We start from the raw sequence: 13,415 nt of genomic DNA, 5'->3' as shown, positions 1-13,415 counted from the left end.
ATAGAGTCCATAACTACCCGGCCCATGACCAGATAAGCCAGGGCGATACCAGTGGTGGTGTGGGGCGTCTGACGATAGCTCCTGAGAAAGGTGAAGATGGCCAGTTCAATGGACTGTCACTTGTCATGAGCAATTTGAATCACTTTGTTTAGAGTTCTCATAAACCTCTCTGCTTCACCATTGGCTTGAGGCCATCGGGGGCTGATACGGTGGTAGTGAATGCCAAGGTTGTTGAGGTAAACGGCCAGTTCCTGCCCATAGAAGAGAGGTCCATTGTCGGTGCGCAGTTCTCAGATGAGGCCATGGGCCGCTATGATTTTTTCAATCTTTGGTTTCACCTCCGCGGCACTGGGAGAAGCTCTGATTTCAACTTCGGGATATTTTGAATGTTCATCAATGGGGGCGTAGCGTGAGAAGGATCACTTCTCACAAAGTAGTGCGCTCTATAACATGTGGAACACTGGTTCCTTTCAATAAATCATCAAGAAGATATTCCATTTTTCAAAGTTTCAAATATTTCTTTGAATTATTCATATATTCATTAATTTATTTGATGCTTCAAATCACAACTTATGTGTGGTGAATTAACCTAGTCCTGTTTGTTTTCTTTATAGACCCCTGAAGAAGGGTCCTCTAATAGTGACCCGAAATGCATTGGGTTGTTCCGAAAGTTTGGACATAAGGATATAATGACATCTTAATGATAAGATATGATGGATAGAATACACATGCTTTCTATAACGCTGAATGACATTGGTTTCGGACTGTTTTTCCACCTTGGAGCCTTTCCGACTTTGTATTGATTGCTACTGAACTCCTCTTGTTTTATTAATTCTATACATTGCTGACTTGCGATTATGTATTATTTATGATGAATTTGATTTACATTTTAAAATGTCGTTTTCAGTACACTGTTTACGTAATGTTTAGCATTACATTGGTTTAATATGATTCAAGTCTCCCACTATGGTGCGCACGCAATTTCCTGTTGTGAAGCCGTTATACTCCCATCATGTGACCAGTGTCACATGACGATGTCTCGATATACGATTGGTTAAATGTTCTTTAGTAACCGTTGGACACGGCTTTCCCGGTTGTTCTCGGAGACGCTATTTCTCCCGATCTTTCAGTAAGTGGGTTAATCGCTCTCATTAATTAGGTATTTGGGAATGGGAGGTTTCGAAAGCCATGTGGAATTTATTCTGTTTAGAATGGACGATTTTGCTGCTACGTTGGGTATCTGTTCGCCATTTATGTTAATATGTTAAAAATGTAACCGCAATGTTGATTGGTCATGCTTCATGATAATGGCTGTTCGAATTTATTTGATGCTTCAAATCACAACTTATGTGTGGTGAATTAACCTAGTCCTGTTTGTTTTCTTTATAGACCCCTGAAGAAGGGTCCTCTAATAGTGACCCGAATGCATTGGGTTGTTCCAAAAGTTTGGAGATAAGGATATAATGATATCTTAATGATAAGATATGATGGATATCATGAATATATGAATAATTCAAATAAATATTTGAAACTTCGAAAAATGGAATATCGTCTTGATGATTAAGTGAAAGGAACCAGTGTTCCGCATGTTATAGAGCGCACTACTTTGTGAGAAGTGATCCTTCTCACGCTACGCCCCTGTTGTTATAAGGCACGATTTGACAACGTGCTACAGTCGTTGCGCCAACCCGAGTTTTTGAAAAATTTGCCAAAGTAAATATATACGAGTGCACCTGGATTACACAGATTGAATGTTCATCAATGGCCACAAAGGTATGACGACCATCTGGAAGACTGCCAAAATCCAGACTGACGCAGGACCACGGAGACCTCAGCCAAGGTTCCATAATGACAGGTGCAGGATGTGGCATTTCTCCTGTCACTTGACATGACAAGCAAGAACGAACAGTAGCCTCCACCAACTCATCCATCAATGGGTACCATACCTTGGTTCGGAGACAGGATTTAGCCTTTACCATGCCTTGATGCCATATGTGGGCCAGCTGAACGCACTGGTCTGTCAAGGAGGTGGGGATCACCAGCCAATGAACCCTTAGCAAGCAGCCCGTATAGTCTTCAGTGAGCTCGTGCCTGACATGGTAGAGGCTTTCCATGATCCGCTAGGCAGGTGCGGTTAATTTCTTCCACTCCTCCTTAGCCTTATGCCAATTCCCATTCCAGAGAGCCGCCTTGGCTCGTTGTAGGCAATTGTCTTGGGAAGTTGCTTCTGCAAGATCACCCATAGATATGGGAATTGGACATGAGTAGACGAGCGTTGTGTTCAGGAAGTGATTTTGCATTGACCATAATGTCGTCACTGACATTGATTACACCGGGAATGTCCATAATCAGTTCATGTATGATGTTCTGGAACACTTCCGAAGCACTGGACACCCAAAAGCTCAGTCGGGTATAGCGGCGCAGCCCCACGTGTGTTGAGAATGTTTCATCCAGTACCAGCTGATGGTACCCTGACCGCAGATTAAGCTTGGAGAACCAGCAGTCTCCGACCATTTCCCCGATAAGGTCGTCTATGTTTGGGGTGATATGTTGTTCACGCTTGATCGCAGCATTGGGTAGGCGCATGTCTACGCAGATTCTCACCGCACCAGGCTGTTTGGGCTTTCTTGTGACAACGACGGGAGAGACCCAGGGTGTGGGTCCGGACACCTTCTCGATGATCCCAGCGGCCTCCAGCTTCTTGAGTTCCTCTTTCACCTGTGGTCGTAGGTGAAACACTATTCTCCGATGCCGTAATGCTACTGGCTGGACCGTAGGGTCAATGTGTAGATGGATTTCTTTGCCTTTGAAAATTCCTATTCCTTCGAAAACTTCAGAGAATTCATCTAACAAGTGTTGGATCGACTCATGATGCACGCTGAATGCGAATGTCACAACACCCAAGTCCTCTGCAGCCCGGCACCCTAGCAGCATCCCTTGGCCGTCTTCGGTGACATAGACATTGGTGGTGATTGAGTGGTCTCTATGAGAAACTACCTTTGACTATCAGAGGTGTGTCTTGGCCATATGCGAATACGGTTATTGCTGACGGACTCAACGGGGGTGCAGGATACAGAGTTCGGTGAAGAGCTGCAGCTATGATGTTGATGGTGGCACTGGTGTCCACTACAGCCATGACGTCCTGGGACCCTACTCAAATTTTGCACTGCGGCAGCCGCCGCGTCTTCCGTGAAGCAGTGCAAATCATGTGTACTTTGTGGAATACCCGCTCTTTCTCCTTGTCGTCGTCCATGTCACTAGGTGTCTTCTCGCCCTCTGGCACTGCATTGACCACTTGTTGCGGGCTGCGACATCGTTCGGCCCTGCACAGTGGTTGAAACGCCCGCATCCTGAGCACCACTTTCCTTTTGCTGGGCACTCTGCTGCTGGGTGTGGAGGCCCACCACAATACCCGCATGTTTTTGCTTGTCCTGAAGATGCTGTCCGGGGTCCCTTCTTGTTCCACTTTGCTGGGGATTTGGTGGCGACCGCATTTACGGGTTCAATCTTCACCGGGGCTTGGAGGGCCGCCTCCATGTGGGCCGTACGAGCCTTGGAGAGTTCCTTGCTGTGTCCTAAGCTCAGTATGTCGGTAAGGGACTTGCCTGACTCCTCTAGAATCCGTTCATGCAGTTTGGTGGAAGCACAAAACTGGATTAACTGGCCCCTTATCTCTTCAGTTTTCCTTGAAACCCGCATGTGGATGCAAGGTTTTTGAGTCTTGCGTGGTACGTGTCTAATGACTCTTCGAGAAGTTGGCGCGCTTGCCTGAATATGAACCTTTCATAGTCCTGATTGGCCATTTGCTCAAAATGTCCATTAAGAGCATTTAATAAAGTGTGGTGGTTCTTGGGCGTGGCCTCTACCAGCGTCTTGGCGATATTGTGTATGTATTTGCCCACAAGATGTAACAGCATCGCTCTTTTCTGATCTTTGTGGACCTTAGTGGCTTTGAAGAAGATCAACAGGCAGTCTACCCGGTCTTTCCATTTGGCCGCCAGTAAGGAGGGTGACCCTTCCACTATGAACGGCTCAATGGGCGGTATCGTGGACATGGTTAATGCGTTGTGCCTTGGGAGATCACCTCACTGATGTCTGTGCCTTGGTCCGTCGCAACAGCGATGTACCTTTAGCATAGGCGTATTCTCCGCCCACCACTGGCCTTTGGCTGCTTGGGCGTGTTAGACCATGCACCTTTGGGTGGCTCAACGTGGCACTCTTCCCCCCCTTCATGGGATGTCAATCCTCACTGCAGATCAGCATATGCGGTCTTGCTCTACTGCTGGATGGGCACTGAAGCCTGGGGCTTTACCACCTGCCCCCCAGCAAGGCTGGTGCTGAGCGTATGCATGTGTACTACTGCGCCTGTGCTGGGGTCCCCTCTGTGCTGAACCAGCGCAAAACGTGGGCGTGCCTTTGTGCCTGGGGCTGTGTTCCTGCTTTGGGCCTGTGACAAGGCATTATGGTCCTTGCCCTTATTTCTGGGCACTTGTACATATGAGGCCTGTGATGAGGCCTTGGTTTAACCCCTCCCCTGCGGGGCAGTACTGTTCCTTCCTTGGCCTCCTCGGTATGTTGAGGCACTAGGAGATTGCGGGGGCTTCACAGCGCCAATCGCAGCACTTGGGCTGCGCGCGCCCAGCAGGCAGACGGGCCCGATGGCCGTAGCGCACACGCGCTCCCTCCACAGAGCAGCACAGCGGGGGGCAGATGCAGCCGCGGTAGGCGGCGTGAGCAGCAGGCAGCCTCGCGGGTGGCAACGCTGAGGCAGGCTCACCTTGCACGGTCAATCCGGGCCATCTGAACACCATTGGCCGATGCGCCCACCGCACCGGAACTCCGTTTGCACCACAGGACACTTGTGCCGCCAGCAGATGGATGCACTCGCGGATCCCACCTTCGTCGCCAACTGTTATGTTGCCACTCGTAGTGAGAGGGCAACCGGATTGATTCACTGTTGGGTGGCATGGGACACAGTAATGACTACAGGACACAGGGGTTGCATAGAGTACTGGCTTGCCTCCGTAGCCGAAAGGCGTATGTGAGTGCTCAGCTTACTTTTATTCAACAGGGGTCACATGACCTTTCACGTTATGTGCATGCCCATTACGTCACGGGCACAACACCACATGCACGACAGCTTGACTGCTGCTCGTGTAAAGAGCTACAATGCCTGGGGTGTGTTTGTGCTATAAAAGTCTGTATAAACCAAAAGAAAAGCAAACAACAACAGGGGAGCAAGGAGGGGCAAGCATAATAAGAAAAATAGTACCCCAATCATGTCAGGAACAGCGGACGGTCACAGATTAATTTATATCATTCTATTCTTTGTCCCTGCTCTTAGTCTTAATAAATGAGTGCAAATGTCATTTCGGCTGTATCAGCCAGTTAAGGAGGCTGCAAAGAACAATGATGTGAATCCTTAACGTGGGGGAGGATGTGGCTTTACTGCCAGAGCTGCCGGCATTGGAGCTGGTAACCAGGTGCGAACCTGGGCAATGGCTGATCATCCAGTGATTATGGGAAAATCACATAATCTCCCTGTGCCTTTCATAAATGAGAGTGTTCTTGTGTAGCGTAACTGGTGCACATGTAAAGCGGACTGATACCTTCGGGTCGAGTTCGCACTGTATAAATCTGCAGAAAAAAAGCAAGTGCATGGAACGCTTAACACTAGCGGCCTATAAATGATTCTGGACACTCAATGGTTAGAGCGGCAGACCCTGATGCAGAGGTCTAGCCCGGGTCCAGGGTTCAATTCCCCGCCTCGGCGGGTCTTGGGCTCAAAATTCCACGGACCTGATAATTCTCGCCTCGGTGCCTATTCTAATCATGGAGTCCCACTCTGCAACTCTGGGCAATAGCTTGCTTAATCTCCACAACGCTAAAAGGATGCCTGGCCTTCACCCTGGGGGTGCCCAGGAGTGGACGCCTCACAGGGAATGCCAGGACGGGTTACACAGCGGTATTCGTGCAAGCACCTTGAGACCCTTACGGGTGAGTAGTGCGCTATACAAGTATCAATTTACATTTTTACATTCACTCACACTGGTCTCTGTCAAATAGACAAATGAACAAATACATAAAAATCCTAAAACATGCAACTCATGTTTGATAGACAACCCAAGACTGTATTTAATGCTTTTAGGACTAAATAACACTAACACACCACTACTGTACCAAAATTGTCTCTGCTGTTACAATTACATCCTTGCAAGCAGGAGAACTGTTACTCCCACAAGAATGAAATTTTGGTGTAATGTCAGAATTCACCATAAAACATAAAGATACTACAGTTCTGTGGAGAATCCGTTTGTTTGACATAGTTAGCCCAGAACCAAGGTATTGAGTTAGGCGATTGGGAACTGGAGTGGGGGCAGAACAAAGCCCCCTTTATCAACATGAGTACATTGCATGTAAGTAGGTCACTCATCGCTAACATCATTCTTAGGCGCCCTGATGACTTAGTAGCAGGGACCTCTGTGTCTGCTTCCCCTTTCCTCCTCTACGTCCTACCCTCCTCTTTTCCCGGTGGTAAGGTATGTGATTTATAACATGAACACATCAGTGCTTAATTTGAGCTGGTGGTTTCTGGTGCTCAGCACCAGCACTTAATTGTGGGGACCAGCACTTAATTGTGAACACCTGCACTCATGACAGCTGCCACATGGTGGCTTTGTTTGCATAATTTAGAGACGAGTAGAAGATCACTTGTTTATTAATTCGTTATGCATTAAAAACAACTAATACCTTCAGGCCAAACTATTTTTTTTTTAGCTTTGAGGGCCTGGAATGGTCGGAATTGTCACAATTGTAGCAGTGTGCTGGTTAGTAGTTGTGTAGGCCTGGTAGGCTCATGACTACCGTCTATGAATTGCACTTAATTCCTTTTAACCTTTCGTACTGCCAAAATCTTAATTTTTTTTGTGCTGGCATTTTAATGTGACTATGTTTTTTATCCTGTTATACCGATTCTGATTTTTTTAAATCACTGCTGCAGCACGGGAACACACTAGATAGTGTAGCCATGTTCATTATAAACTTGTTTATTATTATTATTTATTATTACAAGGGTTTGTTCTTTGGAAGGCCATTTTGTTAGTGCAATATGCTATTATCTGTTAGCCTTCACGCTACGCTATGCCTCGGCCCCTTCTTAATGGCCCGGTAGCAGATGTACAGCGCATGGTAGGCTCCTTACAACCGTCTATGAACTGCCCTTAATTTCTTTTAGCCTTTCGTACTGCCAACATCTTATGTGTTTTATGTGCTCACATTTGAATCTGACTGTGTTTTTATCATTTTATACCGATTCTGATTTTTTAAAAGCACCTTTTCATTACGAGGGTTTGTTCTTTTGGAGGCCATTTAGTTTGTGACTTACGCTATTATCTGTTGGCGCTCAAACCTTCACGCCACGATACTCCTCGGCCCCTACTTAATGGCTCGGGAGCAGACGCCCAGCGGATGCACACATCAGGCACGCCGCTGGCGTGTTGAAGGCGCACCAAAGGCATGCCCGTCCGCGCCTGACCGGGACCAGGGGCCACAACTCCTGGTCCAACAAATTAAATGAGATTTGTCTATTCAGAAAAACAACTGACTGAGTTGCATCAGGTTTTCTCTTCTAATTGCAATATTTTAAAGTTAGATGAAGCCCTCTCATAATGCAAGCATGCAAGCATTGCATGTTTTCCCTCATTTCTTCCATTCAAAGCAATGAATTCAAAGGAAGACTTAGAAATAAAGTGAAGAAGAAACATTTTATTATACAGAGAAACCAAATAGGTCTACACCTAGATGTACACTCGCATCTCACAAAGAATTTACATTCTAGAACATTAATTATTTTTAAAACCTCTCTCGATTGTAAAAGGGAAGATTTTATAGCCATTGACTGTGAAGCCCTATTATTTAAAATTGCGCTCACACAAAATTTCACATTCTCTGGAATACTGTTGAACCGCCCACTGGGACCAGCCGGGCCATGGGTCTTTCCTTCCCTAATGAAGCAGCCCCTTATATTCTGAAGGCTGCCAATTTTACTATATTGGGAAATCTGAATCTCCAATTAGATGATCCTAAATGTACCAAAAGTTTATCGCTCATAGCTGACTTAGAAGCAATGAACGTACGATTACGTAATTAAGGTCCTACCCATATAGCCGATCATCTGTTAGATCCTATTTTTTCTAACGTGCCCATTTCTCTATGTTGCACCAATCATTTTTCTGTAGCTTTTTCTTTTTTATAATTCTTTTTATTAAACTTCATCGACATAACTCACCATATTGACTCATGAGCAATAAACAAGATATCTTCCAGTTTTACAACCTAAGTCACAGGGAATCAAGTTACAATGAACATTGTATGACAATTAGGGGGTTACAAGAGTCTCATTTTCATTCAGGGGTGTCAACTTTTAGCAAACGTTTAGTTGACAGTACACCAGCTGGTGAAAATATTTCGACTACAGACCATGGTCTTATCCAAAATTGGATTCTACAAGTCGTAGATCCATGCCTTCCTCTGTCCAACAAGCACTCTAATAGACATCTGTCACAAGCCACCTGGTTCACTGAGAGGCTTAAAAGTGAAAAGTCTAAATGTAAAACTCCAGAAAGATGCTGTAGGAAGCACTACAATGAAGACGCCAAAGTGGCATATTAAAAAGCCCTAAGTGAACATCACATTCTTTGTAAAGTATCCCACACTGAGTTTTTCCCACATATAATCCTGCAATCACAAAACTGCTCCAAAATGCTTTTTTGAAGTGATAAAAAAACTATCCGGCTTGGAGACCCAGACTACTCCCCTTGTTCTTACTTGCACTCAATGTGAAGAACTTGCTCTATATTTTACAGATAAAGTTGAAAAGATACATTCTGCGCTGCTTAGTAAAAACTCTCAAAATATTCCATCTGAGACTGAGACTACTCCAAATGATATTCGGGATCCTGTGTTGACAGTGTTCCCCAACATTATTACATCCTCCTGCAAATTGGAAACTTGGACTCTCTTGGAACCTACCCCCTTTAACTGCCTTTTGGCAAACACTAAATCTGGTTCCCCCCGTGACTTACTCCCCACTCATGTGCTTAAACAGCTAGATACTTCTTTACTTTTGACAATAATGGAACTTTTAAATGCCTCTGTAAAGAAGGGTATTGTTCCGCTAGAATGGAAACATGCCATGGTGCTCTCTCTCGTAAAGAAAGCTAATGCTGACCCTGCTATGCCGTCTGGAAAAGCATTTTAATGGTCAGCTGACCTCTTTAATGAAATCTCAGAACTTTCTTCATACTTCGCAATCAGGTTTTAGAGCGGGTTTCTCCACTGAATCCATTCTCCTAGGCGTCACTGAAATGTTAAGGCACCTGTTAGATGAGGGTGAAACAGCAGCACTTATTTTGCTGGATCTCAGCGCCACTTTTGACACAGTGTCTCATTCTGTCTTGCTGAGAGCATTGCAGTCTCTGGGCCTGGTGGGCCTTGGAGTTGCTCGTTTTTTTCTTAACCAACCAAACTTTCCAGGTCTTCTCTGCGTCAGCTAGCTCCAACTCTTATCTGGCCCCATATGGAGTTTCACAGGGTCCTGTATTGAGCCCACTACTATTTAATGTGTATGTCTGCTTTTTATCGGAGGTTGCTAAAGAGGCTGGTGTGTCCCTTTTTTCCTATGCTGATGATACCCAGATCATCTTTCCTCTTCTAAAGGGTCAGAATACTCTGTTCTTCAGTCAGGCCTAAGTAAAGTTGTGTCCTAGTTGCAAACCAACCTGCTCAAAATAAACAGAGGCAAGACTTCAGTCATGATTTTAGGGAAACACATGACCTTTGGGGACCGCAACACTGGCCCTCTGAAATGGATGCTTTACCCTTGCCGGGCATCAGGTTCGCAATTTGGACTTCATCGTAGATGAACATCTATTGATGAAATAACAAGTCACTAAGGTGTCCTCTACCTGTTTTACAGTTCTTAAAGGGTTAACAAAGATTTTATGGAGATTCCCCTCTCAGCTCAGAGAATAGTAGTCCGTGCCCTAGTTACCTCTAGACTCAACTACGGCAATGTTCTTTATCTAGGCTCCAATGAAGCAACAATCCAGAGACTTCAATTGGTGCAAAATGTGGCTGCTAGACTGCTTTGTCGTGCGCCTAAGTGTTCCTCGTTCTCAGGCTTGCTTCGTGACCTACACTGCTTGACGGTGGAGAATAAAGCTAAATTTAAAGCCTTGTGCTATATGTTTAAAATTAAAACTGAAGTGGCCCCGAAATACTTGCAAGATCTAGTTCTGCACTATTAACCCTCACACCCTCTGTGCTCTGCCGAGCAGACTAGGTTTATTGTCCCAATACTCAAATGTTCTAATTTTGCCTGGTCGGCCCGTTTCTTATGTAGGACCGACCCTGTGTAATTCTTACGTGATCCCCTATGTGAGGAAACTGTGTACGGTGTCTTCCACAAAGGTTTGAAGACTTGCTTTTTCAACCTCTAATTTCCATTTCTTTTCGTTCATTACTTGTTCTTCCGACTGGGACAGTGCTGGGGAACCCTTTGGGGTAGCTGCGTGCCCTACAAATTAAATTTAATAATGATAATAGGGACCGACATTGGCAACGCTGGCAGTTGCAATGGGTGGTGCAAGCTGCAGAGACCGCCTGACTAGAGCCCTGGCATTTATTTATTTTTTTACAAATTAAGAACTGGAACACATACACTGAAGTCTAAAATATAAAAGGGTCACTTGTAGTTTTATCACCTGATTTTGGAAATGGGCATCAGTTGGGCACACTGCCTCACACTTTCTGTGTGCAATCAAAGAATATAAGTTAGATATTACTATTGGGGCTTCTTGTCTCAATGTAGTTGGTTTAACAACGTACTCGTATATTAGTTGTTTTGAATGAATATCCGTTGCTCGACATCAAAAAAGATTGTGATTGTATCCATTTTTAATAAACCCACGTTTCGAAAGGAAAATATTTAAATACTACAGAATAATTGAATTTGCTATGTTGATTTTTTTTTCTTTCATAGTTGATGTTGCACTTATTTTCTCAGTAAAAATGAGCTTCAATTGTATTGTTTTCTCAATATAAAAGGGCTTCCCTCTTCCAGGTTTTCAAATTTGCAGAACTCTGCCACTCATAAATTCGGCTTGACATTTTCTACATATTTTCCTCCAAGCCACTTGACAGTAGAGCGATATTCAACAATATTACCTGCTAAGTTCCTAAGTTTTGTGCTGCAATAACCACGCGCTTTTTAATCATGGATATTTCACTGTTTTGGGACAGAAGTCACTGAACTCCTCCTCACTGAGTAGAGCATCTGTAAGGTGTTCCGTTATCGATTGAGGCGCTTTGAATCCCCGAGCCTGTTGTCAGATTCTGACGTACTCTTTGGTTCTTGCTTTGTAATTGGTGAATCTTCCGATTCCCGACAAATTGCGAACTTAGGGGCATATTATCAAGAACAGGGATAAAATTATCACCGCTTTAGCAGCAGGAAACTGCCGCTAAAGCGGCGATAATAAAAATATGTCCTTGTGAACTCCCATAGAAGCCCAGGTTCTGGTTTTAACCTGGGCTTCTTTGGGAATTCAAAAGGGCATATTATCAAGCCCATTATCGCCGCTTTAGGGGCAGTTTCCTGCTGCTAAAGCGGCGATAATTGTATCGCCGCTCTTGATAACATGCCCCTTCGTAAAATGAGCCTTTAGGCGAAACTTAATTTACATTTTCGGAGTCTGTTCTAAACTTCAACAATGCCTAATGCATGTAGGGGCTTATGCATCAAACTTCCTTTTTGAGATTACTAAATAGCGATTTTTAAGAAATCGCTATTTTGTAGTTGCAGAATGTAATACACCATACGAAACAGGTAATAGCGATTCTCTAATTGCGATTACTTAGGGATTGCAAACACAAGTAGGGAATCGCTATTTGCTATTGCAACTCCATTCTTTCCTATGGGCCTCAAGGTCCATAAGTGGGAATGGTCTTGCATTGCCTGAATTGAGATTACCTAAATTGCAAATCCCAATAAATTACACTCATTGCAAAAGGCCATTTTGCGATCGCAAACGGACAATTTTTGCGAATGTCTCTGTTTGTAATCACAAAATACATTGATGCATGGGCCCCATAATCCTTGTTAACTGACTGCTCTAAATTAGCATAAGGACACTTGTTTAAATACTTGAGAGTATTGACCTTGAAAACTGCATTGATGGCAGGTTTATTGGAGAAATATTCACGCAAATGAAGTGCTTGGTGGCTCTTTCAAAGTGAAAAGCTGCAATGAAGTTTCCTATTTTACGCTACAAACGCTGAGTTCGTAATTCATATTTGTTTTATTTTTTGTATAATTGCCCTGCTCTTATTTCATAGTCAGCCAATTGCTCGTGTTTTTTTTGCACTGCTAGACCATCGTGCAAAATGCACGGCCTCTGGGTCTATAAATAGGGATCAACAAGTGCTGCTAGGAAATCAAATTCGTCTGTATTACTCTTGTAATTTAATTTCTTTCAATATTTGCCTTTCTAGAATTACCACTTAGTCTGTTTCTTGCCTTGGCGTTTTTATGCCAGTTTGCAGCTTAGACACGAGTTTTGAGTGCTTCTTTATACCGAAAGTTGCCAGGCCGATCTAACAACTATAGTGCTGCTCTGCATTTTAACACATAAGCCAACTTTAAATGATTGGTATTATTTCACGGTTGAGCGAGTGCACGCTTATATTAAATGCTACTGTACAGGGCCGGCCTGGCCATAGCGGGCACCAGGCGTGTTCCATGGTCCGCCAGGGTGAAGGCAGCAGGGTGGGGGCCGGTTTTGGACTCCTGGGGGGCCGTTTTTGTTAGGGGGCAGGTTTTGCAGCATAGCTGCAATATGGACCCACTGTAACAAAAGCAGCTGCAGTGTTTTACACGCGAACCCCCCCTGCCCCCTGTGGCCGGCCCAACTCAATTGCCAGGACCATTTTGCGTTCCCAGTCCGGCCCTGCTACTGTATCGGAATGTATATTTCCGCTTTAAGGGTGTCTGCAGCTCAGTGCTTGCCAATATACTGTGTTATTTTAAATACTAGTTGTATTCCATTAATGTTGCTATTGATCTGTCTCTTGTGTTAGTCACTTATTTTGGTGTTAGTCGTCCTGGATTTCTGGTATTGATGTACTATTACTTATAGTACATTCTATATTACTCGAACGTAATTAGGTCCTGTCTTAAAGTGGCTTGCAGCCGAATAGTTCATAACAGAAAACACATTTTAATAACAATAATGTATCGTTATTTTGGTCTTAGCTTTCCTCTGATTTTGAACACCTAACACCTACATTTTGTGAAATAATACCCAAACATATTCAAAGCGTAAAGACAGCACTGCTTTTTCTCACCTTACAACTGG

At 44.3% G+C, this 13,415-nt stretch overlaps 1 protein-coding gene across 1 annotated transcript in view; it reads right to left on the bottom strand.

Moving 5' to 3' along the window:
- LOC147724582 (fibrocystin-L-like) overlaps nt 1-13,415 on the bottom strand; it is a 2,246,326-nt gene that overhangs the window by 1,747,429 nt on the left and 485,482 nt on the right. Inside the window, exon 20 of the mRNA XM_086918063.1 lies at nt 2,323-3,003. Within this exon, the coding sequence (XP_086774189.1) occupies nt 2,323-3,003 (681 nt within the window). The remainder of the gene's footprint in view (nt 1-2,322; nt 3,004-13,415) is intronic.

Source organism: Lissotriton vulgaris, chromosome 4_1, assembly GCF_964263255.1.
Source record: "Lissotriton vulgaris chromosome 4_1, aLisVul1.2, whole genome shotgun sequence".
In the NCBI taxonomy this organism is placed as follows: domain Eukaryota; kingdom Metazoa; phylum Chordata; class Amphibia; order Caudata; family Salamandridae; genus Lissotriton; species Lissotriton vulgaris.
This window is presented reverse-complemented; position numbering and strand designations above follow the sequence as displayed.